The sequence below is a fragment of the Labrus bergylta genome, chromosome 9 (assembly GCF_963930695.1).
Source record: "Labrus bergylta chromosome 9, fLabBer1.1, whole genome shotgun sequence".
Classification (NCBI taxonomy): domain Eukaryota; kingdom Metazoa; phylum Chordata; class Actinopteri; order Labriformes; family Labridae; genus Labrus; species Labrus bergylta.
Window position 1 is genome coordinate 25676928 of NC_089203.1, and position 21007 is coordinate 25697934.

At 41.0% G+C, this 21007-nt stretch overlaps 3 protein-coding genes across 5 annotated transcripts; 2 read left to right on the forward strand and 1 right to left on the reverse strand.

The window, feature by feature from the left end:
- The first annotated feature begins 2141 nt into the window (after positions 1-2141).
- LOC136179916 (uncharacterized) lies at positions 2142-7213 on the forward strand. Of its 3 annotated transcripts, none has more exons than XM_065958428.1 (8): positions 2142-2253; positions 3474-3580; positions 4013-4723; positions 4848-5049; positions 5484-5586; positions 5939-6020; positions 6593-6678; positions 7074-7213. In XM_065958428.1, exons 1-8 carry the CDS (start codon positions 2185-2187, stop codon positions 7196-7198), a joined length of 1485 nt encoding a protein of 494 aa, XP_065814500.1. In that variant the 5' UTR covers positions 2142-2184; the 3' UTR covers positions 7199-7213. The 3 variants fall into 3 exon arrangements, with proteins under 3 accessions (XP_065814500.1, XP_065814501.1, XP_065814502.1); XM_065958429.1 differs by having other exon boundaries at positions 5939-6010; XM_065958430.1 differs by lacking the exon at positions 5939-6020.
- Positions 7214-7223: 10 nt separating this feature from the next.
- On the reverse strand, positions 7224-12883 carry selenot2 (selenoprotein T, 2). The gene is made up of 6 exons (XM_020660310.3): positions 12646-12883; positions 12282-12392; positions 10267-10393; positions 10093-10180; positions 9463-9596; positions 7224-7893 (listed from the first exon to the last, which is right to left on the reverse strand). Exons 1-5 carry the CDS (start codon positions 12858-12860, stop codon positions 9475-9477), a joined length of 663 nt encoding a protein of 220 aa, XP_020515966.1. The 5' UTR covers positions 12861-12883; the 3' UTR covers positions 7224-7893; positions 9463-9474.
- A 1160-nt stretch (positions 12884-14043) lies between these two features.
- cox18 (cytochrome c oxidase assembly factor COX18) lies at positions 14044-20870 on the forward strand. Its single transcript, XM_029282898.2, has 7 exons — positions 14044-14204; positions 15558-16051; positions 17392-17492; positions 17654-17808; positions 18020-18135; positions 19383-19490; positions 20317-20870. Exons 2-7 carry the CDS (start codon positions 15563-15565, stop codon positions 20476-20478), a joined length of 1131 nt encoding a protein of 376 aa, XP_029138731.1. The 5' UTR covers positions 14044-14204; positions 15558-15562; the 3' UTR covers positions 20479-20870.
- The last annotated feature ends 137 nt before the right edge of the window (positions 20871-21007 follow it).

The window sequence follows — 21007 nt, forward strand, 5'->3', positions numbered from 1 at the left end:
GGGTCCAAAGTTGGATGAAACACTGAGAGCTGAAAACAACGCCGTGCAGGATCAGGCCTTCAGCAAAGAAATTACTACCGACCTGAAGCTGCAGGAAGAGACCAGCAGCAGCCTTGATCTAGCCTTAAAACTGAACGTTAAGGAGGAGACCAATCAGATGTTGCAGAAGGAGGTGAAGGTGCTTCAAAAGCAGCTGGAGAGCTTAACAAGTCAGCTCCAAGCTAAAACAAGGCTCTGGGACGAGCTGATCCTCAGACTGAACGTTAAGGACGAGACAAATCAGGTGTTGCAGAAGGAGGTGAAGGTGCTCCAATTGCAGCTGGAGCAACAGACAGTTAAGTCTAACAGTGAGACCTCCCTCCAAAAGGAAAACCCCCAGGTAAACAGCACCAAGGTTAACAACACCCAGGTTAACAGCACCCAGGTAAACAGCAAGGGTGACGCTCCAAATGTGGTCCAGACAACTGCTGAGACGGAGGAAATCTCTCTGTGGAGGAGGTTTAAAAAGGGCATCACTCCAGAACACCGTCGCAAATACAAGCATCTCAGGGGGCAGATGCAGGACCAGCAGTGACGATCTCAGCACCCACCAACCACCCCAACTCCAACCACCCCAACTCCAACCACCCCAACTCCACCCTCCCCAGCTCCCACAGGCTGTAACAGGCTGCAGGGCAGCACAGTGAAACATGTGAAGTCCTGACAAACAGAAGCCAGCAGGTTTCTTTCTGTCAGGACGTCACATGTTCCCACTGTGTCTGTGTGGGTTTTCTCCGGGCGCTCCGGTTTATCCCACCCAAATAAATTGGAAAAGAACTTAATTACAAATAATTTGGCAAATACTTCAATAAAAACTTAAAATTAATCATAAACCTTCTTTGTAGTTGGATTTCTGTAGAGTATTGTACAGTCTATGTATACTGTGTTTGCTGAGTATCAACTGTGTAAACAGAACAAAGTCAAAGTGTTCAAATGTATTGTTATTTTTAAGCCTTATGCTCCATAAGGTAATTTAAGTGTTTTGAGGTCATCCAATGACACATACATATAAACAGGTGTTATCTTCTGTGTCAAATGTCAATGAGGCCTTACATCATGATAGGAGGATATTTTCTCATTAAGAACAGTCATTTACATTAATTGTGGTTACAGCTTGCTGCCTCTGAGAGGCTGAGGTCATGTCATCATGCAGTCCAACTTCTTATCAAATGTAGAGTTTATTTTAAATTAAGTTCTCCTGATGCAGATATAGGACACAGGCTGAATCTATGCTGTGTTAATGGGGTATATTAGAACTGTGTATGTCTGGTGGTAAGAGGATACTACTAAACACTTTACTAGATGCAATCTGACAAGAAGAACATTGAATTAGAGGTTTGACACAAAACTCTGAAAAAACGGTAAAACAGGGTACTCAGTTCAAGAAATAGTGATATGGAGATGTTTCTGTCATGTCTCCTGACTTCAGGAGTCTTATTATGGGCTAACAAGTTCCTAATGAAATTAATCGTGACCTTCTCTAAATGTGTTTGCAGCAGGATCCCCTCAACCCTTTTTCTTTACCAAAGAGACTTAAGAAATCAACTTAAAAATAAACAACAAAAAAACACTGGTAGATGGTATTCTTTCTCACGCCACATCAGTTGATTTTCCTGGTTTCCAGGTTACAAATAAAACAGAGGCCCCGAGGAAAATGTGTAACAGCTAGAAGCACATAAGCTATGTTGTTAATTTGCAATATTTTAGCTTTTTCTTACAGTATGTAACGTCCCTCGATTACTTTGGGGTGAGGGGAAACAACAATCAAAGAATGAAAACTGGGAATGGAGAAAAAAGATGGGGAATTATTTATGAACAACTTAAAGAAGGTGCACAAATGAAATGAAAATAAGCTCCTACCAAAAAACAACTAAAGAAAAAGACAAACCTTTGCTAAATTTAACGCTAACACAAAATCACAATCAAATGTGTGTGTGTGTGTGTGTGTGTGTGTGTGTGTGTGTGTGTAAACATATTCTGTATATATTAACAAGGCGTACCTGGAGGGGGATAAGGCATCGTATTGCAAATATCAAGTGACACAGATGTGTGTGACAAAATCACTGCCTGCTGTCTACCTGCTCAGGGGACCTCACAAAGACCCCATTACCTCCTACCTGCTCAGGTAAACTCAGAGAGCGACAGATGTACAGAGAAGAAAAGATTTCAGCAGTGATGAATTCAATCAGGAAGTGGTTAAACAAACCAAAGAAGGTAAACACTTTTTAAATAATACGTTTTGTTAAATTGTGATTGATAAGTTAAAATGGCGAGCATTTATTTTATGTATATCTTATAGCTGATCACTTGAATATCAATTCTGGTATTTTTTACTATTCTCAATCAGCTGTTAAATAAACTGAATGATCTGAAATATATTTATCTGATACGCTTTTCTTCAAAACAATAATAGCCGTTAAAGCACTGTGCTTTAACATATGGTAATGTGTTTTATATTTTAAATATGTTTCATATATGATAATGTGTTTCATATTGTATTAGATAATGTGTGTATTTTATGTATAAATATTAACAGTATAAACTATATGTTATATGTTATTTGTTTATAATTCTGTGGTATAGTGTTATGTGAAAATGTGTGTGTGTAAAACATATTCATTTGTTTGTAATATATTTGAATGTGTTATAAATGGGTTTACCATATGGTACGTGTTTTACAATTAGAAATGTGCCTATTTAGCATAATCACATAGAATGAATGTACTTTAATTAAAAACAGCAGCAGATCAAAGTAGGATCACATGATAAACTCCACAAAGCTTCAGACAAGAAGTGAAACAGAAAACACCTTATCCAGCTGAAAAACATCTGAGTCACAAAAGATAAACACCTGATTCACCTGATAAACAAAAGATAAACACCTGATTCGCCTGATAAACAAAAGATAAACACCTGATGAATACCTGATCCACTCCTGATGAACACCTGATGAATACCTGATCCACACCTGATGAACACCTGATGAATACCTGATCCACACCTGATGAACACCTGATCCACAGTGAAAGACTCTGTTAAACTCGACTAACTGGATCTAAAGTCCCCAGGACTCTTTGTGTCCCTCCTCAGCTCCTAGCTCTCTGTCTTCAGCTGGTTTTTATCAAAGAAAGAAACCTAAAACTAGAGCCCACCTGACACCACTGAGTCCACGTGGACCACAAAACTGTGAGTCCCCGTGACTTGTTCGGATGGTTCTGGTCTTCAGACTTCTGTCCACTCTGATCTGCAGTAAAAACAGCTCCTCCCCCTGGCCACTTCAGATCACCACAGTTCATTATTCAGAAACATTAAAACTTTTTTTCACAGTTTATTTGAGCACATGTTAAATCACAATAATAATGACTATTATTTAAACATTTATATTATTATTTTTTGATTATTTGATTATATTTTCTATGTTTTTATTCAAACAGGGAGTAGAAAATCAGCTAAAGATTCGACCTTTGACCTCGGAGAGGAAACTTGGAGCATCTGATGAAGACACTCCTGTCACGGAGATGCTAAGCTGCGCCCCCACAAGGTCTGCTGCTCTTCTATCGACCCTCAGAGGATTATACACATTTCAAAAATAATATATAGATCTGTCTCCTTGGGTTCAGACAAAACTAGTCAGGATTATTCAGGAACAATATCCTGATGAACCAAGTACAGGCGCACATGTGAACCTGTTTCTGGGGGTGGGTCTCAAAAAACACACACCCCCCCCCACCCACCACCCACCACCCCCACCTACTAGAAAATGATCGTCAAACAATAATATAAGAACAACCTGTTTCTTCATATTATATGATGACGTCATCAGGTCACATGTAAGGTCACTTGGGGTTAGCTCTGAACTTGTTTGTTTTGTTTTTTGATTATTTTTTGATTTTATTTTTTGATTTAGTTCTTCATTTATATTATTGTTTGTTTATTTCTCCTTTGTTTGTTTTGTGATTTGTGTTGTTGTCAGGGAGATCCTGAAGGGAGACAGGCGACAGGAACACGATGTCCAGCAGCCTCTCAGAACAACAGCACACAGTTCACTGTTACAGGTAGAACCGGTGGCAGGTGACAGGGGACAGGTGCAAATGGGGTCGACAGGAGGCTGTGACATCACCAGTTTCAGTCCTGTAGTGGGCGGAGCAACAAAAACGCCAGGGACCTCTGTTGGACTCCGTATTCGTCCTTTGCTAAAGGCGAGAGACGCTTGCTCCCTCCCCTCCTCTCCTCACCCAGCGGGGGGGGCAAGGCTTGCCTGCTCTCTGCCCGGCTCCCCTCTCCTGCGGGGGAGATGCTGGAAGCCCTCCCCCTCCTCCTACCCTTCCTCCTCCTCCTCCTCCAGTCTGTCCCGACTCTGGGTGGAGGAAGCTCTGCAGAGAAGCAAAAACCTCAAACAGAGTGAGCCTTGCCACCATCTGCCATGTTCCAGACAGGAGGGTGGGAGGGGGAGGTCGGGGGAGACAGAAGAGAAGGCTGAGCTGGAGGGATGGAGTGACGAGGGTGAGAAAGAAGATAAACAGGTGGAGACTGTGAGCGCTGTTGGCATCAGGCTTTCGGAAACCGTCATCTTCAGGCCGCTGACCTCATCTCAGATCTGTGGGGGGGAGGAGGATCTGCAGTCACTGTGTTTGGAGTCGAACATGTGGAGGTACTGCCTGCTGACTCCATGTGTTTGTTTAAGGTAAGAAAGCTTTTAAACTTCATACAGTAGAAGAAAATCAGCTTACACACATTGATGATGAAGTCCAAATAAAGAATTGTTTTTCCAAAATATTTATTCTTTGTTAATATCAATCCTTCTTCAGGTGTCCAAGTGCTCCGCCATTTGAAGCTGAACTGTTCTCAGACGTAGATCTTCAGAAACACGGCCAGAATTTGACACAGCCGACTAAGGAGACAGAGGGGGACAGTGAGCTGAGTTTACCCAGAGACAGAGCTCCACAGCAGGGGCAAAGCTCCGGCCTCTACCCCAGTCTGAGTCCGTGGAGGATCACACCTGTCTGTCAGGTGAAACTTCCCTTTGAACTTTGCCTGAAAAATTCTGGCAGTGTTTCTCTCCTTGAATTTTAGAAGGATACTAAGAAGCACCCATGCACGGATCAGATTCTGAACTCTCCCCCACTTTTCACACCTGAAACTCTTTGCATATTTAAACAAAAAACAAATCTTTTCTGACTTTAAAGGGATAGTTGTTTGAGTTCGGCCTCCTTGTCTAAAGTAAGTATGAGCTAAAGAAGATGCAGGTCTAACTGACACTCAGCTTTTAACTGCTTTTATCTGACACTTAAACTCTTCTATCTTTCTTAACTGCTTTAATCTTTATTTCATAAATAAAACCTATAAAACTTTATCTGCCTACAAGGGTTTTCTAAATGTTTTTTCAGGTGTGTTTTGTTCCCCAGAACCTCTGTTGTTTTATTTTTTTAACATTTTCTCATCAGACGGATTTGGACAGGAAACAGGAACAGGACATTAAGCCTTTCCTGTCCTGTAGTCATGGCAACAACACTGGGGATCACCTTCCAAAACTCTGTGAGATGTCAGGTGAGCGAGAGTGAAAACCAAACACACACACGACATAACCTGTCTCTTCCTGTCTCTAGCTTGTCTCCCTGAGGAATGCTGCACATGGTAGGCTACAAATGACGCTCTGCACGCGCTTACACACCTTCAACAAGTTAATGTCAATTCCAATAACAACCTAAGTGACTGACATAATCAAATGAAATATCTTATCTTCTTAATATGAGAGAAAAGCAAGAAACTCACATTAAGCTTACATACCTATAACAATCCAGATCAGCATTTCCCCATCATTTATTTGCTGGTTTATCTGCATACAAAACAACATTTTCAGGTCTGTGGAAACCTTTTTTTTTTTTCTTCTTTTAAACAGAACGATATCTTTGTCAGAGAAAAATACGAAGTGGTCAATCACCATTCACTATTTATGGATCTTTGGAGGTTGGTAAGTTTGGGTACGATCCAGAATCAAATCATGGAACGATCATTTATAGCCTAAAGTAAGAACTACGTTTTATCATTTGCAAAAATATCAAAATTGCTGACTATCTCACTTTAATTGATGATGCCTGAGTGGCCAGAGCCTCCGCTGTGTGCTGCACAACTATTCCTACAGCAACTTGACCCGTCGTCCTCTTGCTCGGTTTAAATGTTTTCTATTTGCTTTGGTGCTTTCAGAATAAAAAAGTATATTCTCCCCAAAATTCGCTGCCCGCAGTCCCTTTGAACTTTGACCTGACCTCAGACCTTATTTAACATATATTTCAAGAGATACACTGAATTACCTGTTCCTCAGCTTTCTCTACCCGTCTCTCATTTGTCCCTCACCTGTCAAGGTGTGGCAGGTGAGCTACAGACTCTGTTGTGTAGCTATGAGGTTGATCCTTAAGCAGGTGTTTGACTCCTCCACCTGCACAGGCGAGAGTCTCACAGTAACCACATTTTGTTTGCATGCACTTTTATTTCAGATGTTCTGCAGGTAAGGCCATAAAAGCTTTAACCTGCCATGTTGTTAATGTTTCTGCAGGTTGTGTTGGAGAATCCTGCAGCTTCTGTTCCTTCAAATTCAAAGTCCAAAACACGCAAAACCATCTTTGCAGAAACTGTGCCGAGGTAAACACTCACCTGAGCCCAGGTAAACAGTTATCTGGTTTCACTATCCCGAGAAAGTGATAACACTGAGCGGCCACATAATTCTAATTAAAAAGCTCTGGAAGTTTGTCCAGAGATTTTATGACGTGTCCAAGTAAAGGGTCTGCAAGATATGATAAAACAGTTATCATAATTATCACGACGCCCGTTCGTTACATTGATGTGTTTCTCTCATGATGTGTGGCAGTCTTTAAAACACTGAGTTAAACTTTGACTCAAATCTCAATTTAAACCTGAACATAGACCAGAGTCCAGCTCCACGGCTGTTCTTGTGTGTTTTCAGGTGTTCTCTGGTAAAAACTGGAAGAACACTGGGGACAGGTAGAAACTGAAAACCTGTGCTTTCTGTGTTTCAGGTGTTCTGTGGTCGCTGATCGTGTGTCTTTACCTCAGATTCATCAGTTTGGTCAAACTGAAGTCTGAAACTGGACAGGTTACCTGTAACACAGGTGTTCACTTCCATCAGCACTTATTAACCTGACATGATACAAACATGAGGAATGTAATTAGTGATTAAAGGATTTCTTGTTTTAATGATACATGATTGAACAGTCTCCTATCAGTGATGAACAATTTGTTTTTTTGTAGAAAGTTGTCAGCAGTTGAACATTTTTAATGTTGAATTAAAATATTGTGTAACAATTTAAAATCTATGAATAAAAACGTCTTTTGTTTGAGTTAAATAAAGCAGCTTTGTTCCTGTTTTTAAATCAAAAGTCGTATCGGTTTCTTTTTTATTTTTTTTTATTTCAGACATTTTACAGATAAAAAAAAAAGATGTTAACATTTACCAGATTCTTGTCATTAATTACTTTAGTGTTTATTCCAGTTTCCTGTCTGGTACTTCCTGTCCAGAAGGAAGCTAAAAGCATGACGCTAACAGTAGTACCGTAGTTTAATTCTGTTCCTGTTCAACAAAGTTAACTCTTAACTAAATAAATAAAAAACTGAACCAACAGAGAGACTAGGAGAGTCCAGCAGAGGAATCAGTCTGGTGCAGATGACAGTTGCATTGTGGGTACTGTAGTGCTGATCTGTGATCCAGCGCAGAGGGAGTGCTCGTTTTCTGGCGGGAGAAATCCGGTCAGGCCCCGCAGAGACTGCTTTAAGGCCAGACCTTCATGAACGCCAGCAGCTGAACTTCCCACTGAGCCGGGACACCTGAATGCAGCACGGCTGAGGAGAGACAAAGGGTTAGGTTTATGTTACCTGAGTGTTCATGTTACCTGAGTGTTCATGTTACCTGTGTGTTCATGTTACCTGAGTGTTCATGTTACCTGAGTGTTCATGTTACCTGAGTGTTCATGTTACCTGAGTGTTCATGTTACCTGAGTGTTCATGTTACCTGTGTGTTCATGTTACCTGTGTGTTCATGTTACCTGAGTGTTCATGTTACCTGTGTGTTCATGTTACCTGTGTGTTCATGTGTTCATGTTACCTGAGTGTTCATGTTACCTGTGTGTTCATGTTACCTGTGTGTTCATGTTACCTGTGTGTTCATGTTACCTGAGTGTTCATGTTACCTGTGTGTTCATGTTACCTGTGTGTTCATGTTACCTGAGTGTTCATGTTACCTGTGTGTTCATGTTACCTGTGTGTTCATGTGTTCATGTTACCTGAGTGTTCATGTTACCTAAGTGTTCATGTTACCTGTGTGTTCATGTTACCTGTGTGTTCATGTGTTCATGTTACTTGAGTGTTCATGTTACCTGAGTGTTCATGTTACCTAAGTGTTCATGTTACCTGTGTGTTCATGTTACCTGTGTGTTCATGTGTTCATGTTACCTGAGTGTTCATGTTACCTGTGTGTTCATCTTACCTGAGTGTTCATGTTACCTGTGTGTTCATGTTACCTGAGCTCCGTTTCAGAAAGCAGGTTTAATGCATCCCCTACCCATACCCAAACCTAGAAAAAGAGAGGTTACTTGAGCTCTGAGTCAGTTACTATGGTAACTGAGTCTGTGAACCTGGTTACTTGAGCTCTGAGTCAGTTACTATGGTAACTGAGTCTGTGAACCTGGTTACTTGAGCTCTGAGTCAGTTACTATGGTAACCGAGTCTGTGAACCTGGTTACTTGAGCTCTGAGTCAGTTACTATGGTAACTGAGTCTGTGACCCTAACCTGGTCTGGAGCAGGTTTTCTTCAATAAATGAGTTTCTCTCTGTCTCTTCCAGAGCCAGAATCACACTTTAATGTCTTCATTCAGTTCATATCATGCTCGTGTGAGTGGACATTCCCCCGTTCCGTTCCATTCATGAAAACATGATCATACTCCTTGTGTGTCAGCATGAGGATTTCCAGTGCGAGAGGGGTAAAGTATTGGGACCTGCTTTTTTGCCACCTGTTGCTATGGCGATTCATAGTATCGGAGCTTCATCAGTGTTAACTTTTTATAGTCGTGGGGCACGCACTGAACCCTGAGGGTCTGTCTGAAATGATACACTCATCCCCTATGCCTTACTCACTAAATACAGGAGCCGTACGGAGAGGACTATATAGCGCACTCATTCAGTACAATTTAAAAAACAAAAACATTTCAGACACTGCTCGCTCATTCACCCCACCGACAGTGATGTCACATAACTGCAACGTGCAACTTTACTCTGGCCGAGGGTATAATAAAGACAAAAACAATTTAACTGAGAGTTCAGGATAAGACTCAGAGATTGTTGAACCTCCTTCCTGAAACGGGCCTCTGTGTGTTTGATTGGATGTGTGTTCATATGACCTCTGTGTTGGTTTACCTGTATGTAGCTCTATGAGGTGGAGAAGCTCCTGGGATCCACCTGGTTCATCTTCATGTTGTTGTCGAGGATCTGAAAGATCTCCTGGATGTTTGGAACGTAACCCGACTGAAGCTTTGACCAGATGGGGACATCTGAGAGAGGAAGCCAAACACACTATTACACCCCAACCTCTCTCACCTCCTCTTCTCTGCTTTTCTTATTTGTTCCACTACATCGACCCAGATTCTTTACAGTTTTATGTTTAAAAAAAAAAAAAAAGATTCTTAAATTGGTGCAATATTTTCCAGCTGTTTTTCAAAGTGTTAAACGCCTCTCGATCCTCAACCTCACTGGAATGATCTTCCCAATCAATACTAACTTGTTAACAGTTAACTTCATTAAACGTGAGATGTTCTATCAGGTGTCTCATTTTACAATTTCACAACCTTTCCAGTCTTTTGTTGCAACTGTCCCAACATTTTCAATCACAACAATCGCATTTTTCGGTTTCAACATTTGATATGCTGCCTTTGTGCTATTTTCAAAAATGAGGTTTTAATTGTTGTTTTAATCACCACATTTTGCTCTATTTACATTTTACATAACATCCAAACTTTTAAGGAATTGTGGTTTTTAATCCGAACTCACCGTTCAGCGTGACCTCAAAGGCTCCAGTAGACAGGAAGTGAGTCTCCATCATGTTGCAGAGGAAGAAGGCCATCAGACACGAGAAGATCTGAAAAACAAGAACAGTCACCTGCTTAATCCCGTTGTCATGGTAGCGAGCTGAAAAGTGTGTTGCCCTGGCAACATACACCGTACCTTGTTGTCCTGAGTCCAGGTCCAGGCTCTGGGAGTGTCAAGTCCGAGGAGGACAAAAGGGTTCTGACCGCTGACGATGAGGAGGATGGAGAGCAGCTTCAGGTAGGAGACCAGGTTCCCCAAAACCCTAAGGAGGACAGGTTGACTGGTTATACTGGTTATACTGGTTTAGGTGGTTAAAACCACTCTGACTGTGTTCAGACTCCAATTCTGTAATAATAATCATCATCAGTCTAACTTCTGTCATCATTAATAAAGCTGTTAAGACTCATGGCAGCAAAACTTAAGGAGATCTGTGTGAACCAAAGTAACCTGTTGGAGGTGTTTTAGACATGTCAGGGCTCACCTGTTTAAGGTGTTTATGTCAGGGCTCACCTGTTTAAGGTGTTTATGTCAGGGCTCACCTGTTTAAGGTGTTTATGTCAGGGCTCACCTGTTTAAGGTGTTTATGTCAGGGCTCACCTGTTTAAGGAGTTTATGTCAGAGCTCACCTGTTTAAGGTGTTTATGTCAGAGCTCACCTGTTTAAGGTGTTTTAGACATGTCAGGGCTCACCTGTTTAAGGTGTTTATGTCAGGGCTCACCTGTTTAAGGTGTTTTAGACATGTCAGGGCTCACCTGTTTAAGGTGTTTATGTCAGGGCTCACCTGTTTAAGGTGTTTGTGTCAGGGCTCACCTGTTTAAGGTGTTTGTGTCAGGGCTCACCTGTTTAAGGTGTTTTAGACATGTCAGGGCTCACCTGTTTAAGGTGTTTATGTCAGGGCTCACCTGTTTAAGGTGTTTTAGACATGTCAGGGCTCACCTGTTTAAGGTGTTTTAGACATGTCAGGGCTCACCTGTTTAAGGTGTTTGTGTCAGGGCTCACCTGTTTAAGGTGTTTATGTCAGAGCTCACCTGTTTAAGGTGTTTATGTCAGAGCTCACCTGTTTAAGGTGTTTACGTCAGAGCTCACCTGTTTAAGGAGTTTACATCAGAGCTCACCTGTTTAAGGTGTTTATGTCAGGGCTCACCTGTTTAAGGTGTTTATGTCAGGGCTCACCTGTTTAAGGTGTTTATGTCAGGGCTCACCTGTTTAAGGTGTTTATGTCAGGGCTCACCTGTTTAAGGTGTTTATGTCAGGGCTCACCTGTTTAAGGTGTTTATGTCAGGGCTCACCTGTTTAAGGTGTTTATGTCAGGGCTCACCTGTTTAAGGAGTTTATGTCAGGGCTCACCTGTTTAAGGTGTTTATGTCAGGGCTCACCTGTTTAAGGTGTTTATGTCAGGGCTCACCTGTTTAAGGAGTTTATGTCAGAGCTCACCTGTTTAAGGAGTTTATGTCAGGGCTCACCTGTTTAAGGTGTTTATGTCAGGGCTCACCTGTTTAAGGTGTTTATGTCAGAGCTCACCTGTTTAAGGTGTTTATGTCAGAGCTCACCTGTTTAAGGTGTTTATGTCAGGGCTCACCTGTTTAAGGTGTTTATGTCAGAGCTCACCTGTTCAAGGTGTTTTAGACATGTCAGGGCTCACCTGTTTAAGGTGTTTATGTCAGAGCTCACCTGTTTAAGGTGTTTTAGACATGTCAGGGCTCACCTGTTTAAGGTGTTTTAGACATGTCAGGGCTCACCTGTTTAAGGTGTTTATGTCAGAGCTCACCTGTTTAAGGTGTTTGTGTCAGGGCTCACCTGTTTAAGGTGTTTTAGACATGTCAGAGCTCACCTGTTTAAGGTGTTTACGTCAGAGCTCACCTGTTTAAGGTGTTTACGTCAGAGCTCACCTGTTTAAGGAGTTTAAGTCAGAGCTCACCTGTTTAAGGAGTTTACGTCAGAGCTCACCTGTTTAAGGTGTTTACGTCAGAGCTCACCTGTTTAAGGTGTTTACGTCAGAGCTCACCTGTTTAAGGTGTTTATGTCAGAGCTCACCTGTTTAAGGAGTTTACGTCAGAGCTCACCTGTTTAAGGTGTTTACGTCAGAGCTCACCTGTTTAAGGAGTTTAAGTCAGAGCTCACCTGTTTAAGGTGTTTACGTCAGAGCTCACCTGTTTAAGGGGGTTGGAGGGAAGTTGTCTCCCTCGATGCGGATGTCCGGGTACAGCTGGCTGATTGCTTTAGAGTACTCCTGGAACACCTTACTGTAACCTCAGGAGATACTGAAACAAAGAGAGGTCACACCTGTCAGGTGAAATTGGCAGGTCAGGTGACACAGGTGTCTCTGAGGATCATGCTTTATACTTTAATGTAAAACCAGATAATGAGCTACAAAGGAAATATGTTTTAATAAAGAGACATTTTAAAAATCTTGTTTTCTATTTAATAAAAACGTTTTTGTATTTTATATTCAGTCAGAAAACGTGTTCTCTAATCTACAGATTATCACATGATGCTAACTAGCTGTTAGCTCACCAGTACTGGAACCGGAGCACGGGCCCGGTGTACAGGGAGGGCTTGGCCGGTTTCCCGGGCTCGGTGCCGGGCAGGGTGTCCGGGGAGAGGCCGGGACTGTCGGCCTGCTGCTGTCCGTGCTGCGAGCTCATCCTGCCGAGATAAACGTCCCGGACCGTGAGCGCCGTGAAGAGGAGCAGAGCCGCCAGGAGGCCCGCCTGGCTGTACTCCGCCATGTCTGCTGTGTGACAGGGGGGAGGGGCCAAATGTCCGGTAACAAGACACTCGTACGGTGTTTCCGGTTTGACTCTTCACTATATACAAATTATTATTTATTTCAATTGTTTTTTATTATTTATTCTTTATTTCGAACGATTGAAAATAGATGAAAATTAATAAACAAACGGAAAAAATAAAAAAATCTGTATAAAAAAATAAAAAAATAAAAAGCCAATTTCAATATAATACACATTTGACTCGTTTGAAAAGGGATAGAAAGAAGTCTTGTCAAGTCCTACCCCCATTCTTCACCATTAACAAATGCAAAATTCAATTAAATAAACTAAATGGACAATACAAAAAAAATACTCCAATCGAGCTATTAAGAAAAACGGTAATAATACTTTTGTCCATGCCTGTAAAATAACTTAAACCGATCACTGTGATTCATTTTGAAGGACTTTTTGTTTTTCTTGAGTTTTCCCTTTTGTGTATTTTAAACTCGGAATATTTTTCGCACCTTTCTGACAGCCCATTCCCCCTCAAACCCCCACACAAGACTACCTCACTAGACTGTAAAATACAATATAACGTGCAATATATTTATCTGTATAGTAATTTTACTCATAGTTTTTATTTTTATATCTATTTATATCTGCACCTTATTTTTATTTTTTATATGTAAATACATGCTGCTGTTTTTATATTTACAGTCTATGCTTCAGTTACATGGCAAAAAACTGGCATTACTAAACAAAAAAATAAAAAAATTAATAAAAGAAACTTGACTAAACAGTTTATATTTTAGCGGTTCGAGCAAAAGAAAATATTGATTTTATAACTCAGGTCTTCATCAAAATACTCAGAGAATCAGGGCAAATATATATGACTCATCGATGTTCTTCAAAGTCTTCGTTAAAAAGTTTATAAACGTATTTTTAAATATTTACGGTCTACGTTTCAAAGACTATTTAAAAAAAAATTATTGAAGCAAAATATTGTAAAATAAATAAATAAATAAAAATAACAAAACAAATACCCCTTCAAAATCACGTGTCACACTGTCGTGGTACGTCTGCCATATTACTACAAACTCTGTTTTGTTATGACCGTAATAAGTTGTGTCTGGTCTATTTATGTGTTTACAGTTTTATTTTTTCTCTCTGACGTCACATTTACTAGACAGGCAGCGGTATGACGTCATATTTATGAGACGCTATGTGAGTCCCGTGCTGGTTACAGGATGAAGGTGAGAGAAGAATGAAATCACATATTTAATGTCCTGTTCTTCACCTCTGCCTCATTGAATCGTTTACGCAGCGTCTTGACACACAGATCACCTAACGGCTGACGTCACACAGGTACGTTCAGGGGTTGTTTTGGCTGTGGGATTTATTTATCACGAGAGTTCAGTAAATATCAGCTGGAACACCTGTGACAGGTGACACAAGACTGAAGGTTTGAATTATGAATTATGACTCAAACCTGCCAAACAGCATTCAATAACCTCTTTTTCTACTTGTATCGCTGTAATTTATTATAATTTATTATAATTTATTCTAAAACAATACTCACAATAATGTTCAATAATGTATTAAATAAATGACGTAATCTATAACACTGTGCCTACAGTAACACTAATACAGTACATTATTATCAATCAATCAGTCTTTGTTTGTATAGCATGGATATGGGGATGTATGGTATATCAGGGGTGTCCAAAGTGCGCCTCGAGGGCCATTTGCGGCCCTTGAGGGAATTTTTTGCGGCCCGTGACTTCAAATGAAGAATCAGAAGATTTGATTAAGATCGGCACATTATCTTATTTTTCTTTTTCATGTTAACAAGGGCTGAACAATATTCCTAAAATAGAAGATGTTCAGTAACATGTATGTTGTTGTTTTTTTAAAATCTACAGCTTTTACTATTTTCCACATTTTTTTTGTAAACTATGAAAAAAAACTCATGCACAGTTTTTGCAAACAAGCGGACTGTTGTTTAACCATTTAATGACCTGAGCTAAATGAAGAAAGCTTTTCCAAAAAAAACATGAACCACGTTACAGGCTTGATTCTGAGAAAAAAAACAAATAAAGTAGAACGAAGAAATCAAAATATTTGATTTCCTTTTCTTGAAGGGTTTCTTTAGCGAGCCTTTTGATTCTGATCTACAAAGCCTGACTATTTTTTCAACTATATTTTAAAAAACAAAACCTGTGGCCCGCCAGCGATTCTAACACGACAATTTCGTCCCGCAAGAAAAAAAAGGTTTGGACACCACTGGGTTATATGGTTAAATCTATTGACTTTACATACAGATGGTCGCCCTCTGGTGGTGTGCCCCTTCCTTTAACTAACGCAAACATTAAACTTCCTTATAAAAGATCAGAGGTCCCTTGTGAACAGATCCTTGAGTCATTTTAAAGCAGGCACTAGCGGTTATGGAAATCTGTGTTGGTCCGGTTTTGAAATGGTAAACATGGTCAGAGTCACAAGAAGCTTTCTAGTTATGTTGTATGAGTGATATACACAGAACAGAAGTCGTTTACATGACGGTGATAATAAGAAAACACACAAACATCCAGTCAGCAGGGGGAGCTCTAAATGTTTTGGCTTCACTTTTGGGAGCGTACATGTTGTCCATCTTTTTATACAGTCGATGGTCTGTGTGTTTCTCGGAGGGTAAAACTTTAAGGTGTCTCTCTTTTTTTACAGTCACCATGGTGACTGTGGGAGTGTCTTTGAGGTCTGTTGTCCTGCAGCCCCGCCTCCTCCAGCTTTCTGCACAAGGATTCTGTTTTACTGCATTGAACAGGAAGTCGCCTCTACCTGGTCACGCCTGCTCTGTACCTCAATCTACGGGATTCACTTCAGTCAGGTGTCGAAGGAACATGTCAGGAATCTGGACGCCGTCAGGGGTCTGGGCGGCGTCAGGTGTGCTGAAGCCATCCGGTGTGTGGACTCCATCAGGTCTGTGGACGCCGCCGGGTGTCAGGAGGTTCTCAGGTGTTGCCGGTGACGACGGTGCGGGCGGCTGGTACAGCGCACTGTCTGACTCGCCTCCGGTTCACCTGTGTGAACACTTCCTGGTGAGCGTGCAGCAGCTGAGTGGGCTGCCGTGGTGGTTGAGCATCGTCGCGGCAACGCTTTCAGTCAGAACTCTCATCACTCTGCCACTCTCCGTCTACCAGATGGTTATCATTGCCAAGGTAACATAACCTGTGTTATGTTAGTGCGATAATCAGTTGAGATGACATGTTTTAAGATCAACACTTTAAAAAAAATATTTAGACACACACACTCAAAACAAAGACACACACACTGACGGCTTATCTACAGTGACCACTGACGAGCACGTCTCAGGACTGTGTGATAACCTGGAGACAACAAAAACATGTACGTGGTGAACGTTTAAACTCCTCACAGCTGAACCCTGTCAGACTGGGATTCAAACCAGGAACCATCTTCCTGTGAGGAGCTTTTACTGTATGTATACTTTATATGTGTAATCCACTCTGTAGAGTCCTTACAGCTGCTGTGTTAGTGTGTAATAAGCTTCAACTACTGAAGGGGGCGATCTCCACTAATACTCCTTCATCACCACACACACACTGGTCGATACACTCTCCAACATAGGCTGTGTTCTCCTGTTTGATTAAAACTACAGAGACCAGCTGCTTTAAATGTGAAGCTTTAAATCTGTGAGCAGAATTTTAAATGAACCAATGAGCTGAGAGGTACAGACTGGAAGTCAGACTGTAAGGTTGTGCCTGAAACCGCACGCTATACTGCCTACTACATACTCAAAAACACACTGAAATATACTGCATGCTTACCGGTCCGTTAGTTTACTGTTAGCCTCATACTTAACTCCGGGTTACATGACTGTGACACACACCTGTTTCTGGAGCAAGGTTGGATAATCTAGCATCAAACTAGCACAACCATTGGTCCGCAAATATAATTAAAAAAACATGAAACATCCATCCATTGCTCACTCAGCTACTTAGTTATATTAACAGTATTTGATATCATATAAAGCAAATGACTGTTCAGTTACTTTTATTTGCATGCCTCTGTGGTTGGCTTTAGTACGACCGGTGTGCTTCAATGAAAACTCTTGAAGCAAATTCACAAATTCAGAAAGTATTACATACTCAAAGTGATGTCATACTGAGCATGAAACTATGAGGTTTTCAGACAGACAGACAGTCAGACAGATAGATGGGAAGACAGACAGGAAGTCAGATAGACAGGTTGCTGTTTTGAGTCTAAACATGGAGGAGTTTTGAGTCTACCATCTTTTCTCAAATCTGTGAACCAACCTCAGACAGAATGTAAACACAGAATATTTTCACAATAAATTCCTCCTCCCTCCTTCCTTCCCTCTCTCCTCCTCTTGAATAGAGCTGCAACATGAAGTGAAGGCCGAGTGCTGATACGCGTCCGCTGTTGTTTTTTGTACGCTGCTCGCCTCTTTCCCAGATAAAGAAATGAAGGACATTTTTTCTGTCTCTTTGTAACCATAGTAACCTCCAGGTGTTTACAGGTGGAGGCGCTGCAGGTGGAGATCTCAGAGCTGGCAAAAAGACTCCGGTATGAAGTTTCAGTCCGAGCGAGGGAGAGAGGCTGGACAGAGAAACAGAGCAGGTAAACAAACACAAACAAACTCAGCTGGATCATCAGTGAGATCAGATCCTACAAGGTGTACAGGGTCCCTCCTGACTCACACCGAGTGGTTCTGAGGAGTCTGGGTTCTGAGGAGGACCACGCCTCAGTTCTTTTTGTCCATGGTCTCTGTTTGGTTTCAGGTTCCAGTTCAAAAAGAATCTGCGTCGGCTGGTCTCGGAGCTCTACGTCAGGGACAACTGTCACCCCTTCAAAGCCAGTCTGCTGGTCTGGGTCCAGATCCCCCTGTGGATCAGTCTGTCTCTGGCCCTCAGGAACCTAAGTCTGGATCAGTCCGGTAAGCCAATGGTCTAGACCAGTCCAGGTTTGTGGTCTGGCACATTTTTACCAATAGAAAGCTCACAAACTTCGTTTTGCATAGGCCAGTTTCAGGCCCTTCTTTGTGTGTATGCCATGCTTATAAATGAGACCCGAGGACGTGGAACAGGACTAGGGCGAGGCAATCGGATCAGGTTTTGGTCCCTCTGACAGTACTCTGGTCTGTGCAGGTCTTCAGTCTGGACTGGCAGCAGGGGGCGCTCTCTGGTTCTCTGACCTCACGTTACCGGACCCCACCTGGATCCTCCCGGTCTGCCTGGGACTCACAAACCTGCTCATCGTAGAGGTCAGTCTTATCTCCTGATGATGTCTTCTGACCTAGTAGATCGGGTATCCTGGATCATGAATACATGTCTGACATTGTGACAAAACAATCAGTTTTAAAATATATTAACATTTGAGAGTTCTGAATATCTTAATTGTGAGTAGACCTCCTGCCGTCTTCGACTTAAATTCATTTGGAGGCGTGGCTACCCCTCTGCGAGATAGCAGCTCCTGTGAACATCAGTACGATGGAGGATTAGGGCCATGTAAAAAAAAAAAAAATCTAACATTTCAAGATTAAACAAGTAAATTTACGAAATTTAAATTGTAAATTTACAAGATTAAATTTGTTAATTTACGAGAATAATCTAGTAAATTAACGAGTTCGAGACCAGCCTGCGCGAAAATTATGAAAGGAGAACTCTTAAAGGCTTTAAAGAATAAAAGAATGAAGTCGTTATTTTAGTCTATATCAAATGTTTTTGGCAAATCATCATCTTCACATTGTCATAAAATATCAGGACCCTGAAAAAGGTACTGCAAGAAACTGGATCTTTACGAAAAAACAACCAAAGAGTTTCAGGGTTCTCCTTTCATCATTTTGCCGCAGGCTGGTCTCGAACTCGTCAGTTTACTAGATTATTCTCATAAATTTGCGAGTTTAATCTCAAAATGTTTGATTTTTTTGGTATTTTTTTTAACGTGGCCCTAATCCTCCGTCGTACATCACCGGCACAACAGGTGGAATTTATTTTCAACTTTCTTTAACCATGCACAATTTACATAAGGTCTAACAAACAATCAGATAACACAATACATAAGAGCTGCTCCACAAATGTAAAAATTAAACATTGACACGGAGACGACCTCTTTCAGGGGAACAACTGTGTGAAATGTTTGCAGTGAAAATCAAAGAGTTCAAATCTGTCGAAGATTTTATAATTATACCGTATTGAAAAAAATAAATGGTTAAGTGTTTGAAGCTTGTTCACAAAAAGCACACGTCTTATCCACGTCCACATACCTGGAGATTCAAGAACTGGCAGGATGAACATGTTACAAAGACTTTTAAAGTGGATTACTTTGATTTTGTTGGGATACAGTTTTTGTGTTTTTCTCCCCAGTTTATGTCTTCAAAACAAGAGTTCCAATAAAGACGTCCTCTTGTTGAGAATCAGTTATATATCAGTGTATGTCTGTTGTTACATTTGTTGTTGAGTATATCCCCAGGCTGATGATGTCACCTGATCCACCTCTTTTCTTCTTCAGGTGTTTTCTCTGCAGAGACTGGAGGCGACGCGTTTTCAGAAGTATGTGACAAACATCATCCGGGCGCTTTCAGTCCTGATGATCCCGATAGCTGCAACAGTCCCCTCAGTGAGTGAAACAGTCGGTAAAAACGGTCTGTGAGTGAGTCAGTGAATGCAGTCAGTAAAAACAGTCAGTAAATAAAGTCAGTAAATAAAGTCAGTGAATACAGTCAGTAAATAAAGTCAGTAAATACAGTCAATTAAAAACAGTCAGTAAATAAAGTCAGTGAATACAGTCAGTAAATAAAGTCAGTGAATACAGTCAGTAAATAAAGTCAGTAAATACAGTCAATTAAAAACAGTCAGTAAATAAAGTCAGTGAATACAGTCAGTAAATAAAGTCAGTGAATACAGTCAGTAAATAAAGTCAGTAAATAAAGTCAGTGAATACAGTCAGTAAATAAAGTCAGTAAATAAAGTCAGTGAATACAGTCAGTAAATAAAGTCAGTGAATACAGTCAGTAAATAAAGTCAGTGAATACAGTCAATTAAAAACAGTCAGTAAATAAAGTCAGTGAATACAGTCAGTAAATACAGTCAGTGCTGTCAGTAAATACAGTCAGTGTACACAGCAGATCCACGATCTGGTCCAGGTCCAGGTCCAGGTCCTGGTTCAGAGGTTTCTGATGGAGACCAGGTTAAAGTGTTTTTCTCTACAGTAACATGTTCAGGTGTGTTGAACATTCCTGAGCTCGTTCATCAGATCAGACACATTCAGACATGTTTATTAGACCACGCCCCCCCCCGAACACGTTCCTGCTGAGACCCACACCTGGACCAGGACATATTGAATGAGTATTATCACAGTTAATGTAATGTTAATGTAATGATCACAGGTTTAACTTTAGTGTTTTAATTCACCTCGTTCTCTATGTGTTGTGATTCTCTTACAGTCCATGTCTCTGTACTGGTTTGTGTCCAGTCTGGTCGGATTCAGTCACAACCTCATCCTCCGATCTCCGTCAGTGCACAGACTCCTCAAACTGAAAACGACAAGATCTGAAACTCCGTACAGCGATCTGTTGTCAGCCTTCCTCAACAAATACTTCAGATAAACACAACAACACAACATGTACACAGAGTCCAGAGAGCTGCTGTCAGCCAATGTCTGCAGGGAAACACAATTACACAACATCTACATTCTCTTCAGAGAGCTGCTGTCGCCTTCATGAACGATTACTGCAACAAGTACACACTGTACACAAAGTGTAACTTTGAACATGAACTGAATCAAAGTACAATGTTATTAAAGTATGAAAACTGTGTAACTGTAAATACTATGTCAAATAAGTTGTGTGTGTGTGCGTGTGTGTGCGTGTGTGTGCGTGCGTGTGTGTGCGTGTGCGTGCGTGTGTGTGCGTGTGTGTGTGCGTGCGTGTGTGCGTGCATGTGTGTGTTACTTCCTGCTCTCTGTAAACAGAAGAATAAACTCGACCTTTTGACTTGAGATATTTCCTGTTTTCTTTTTCAACCAACGATCTGAAACTATTTACAGATAATTTAAAAATGTTTTGTTCTTGATGTTTTGACATTTTCTCTTATGACATTTAAACTTAAAACCTACGTACACAATTGTAACTATAT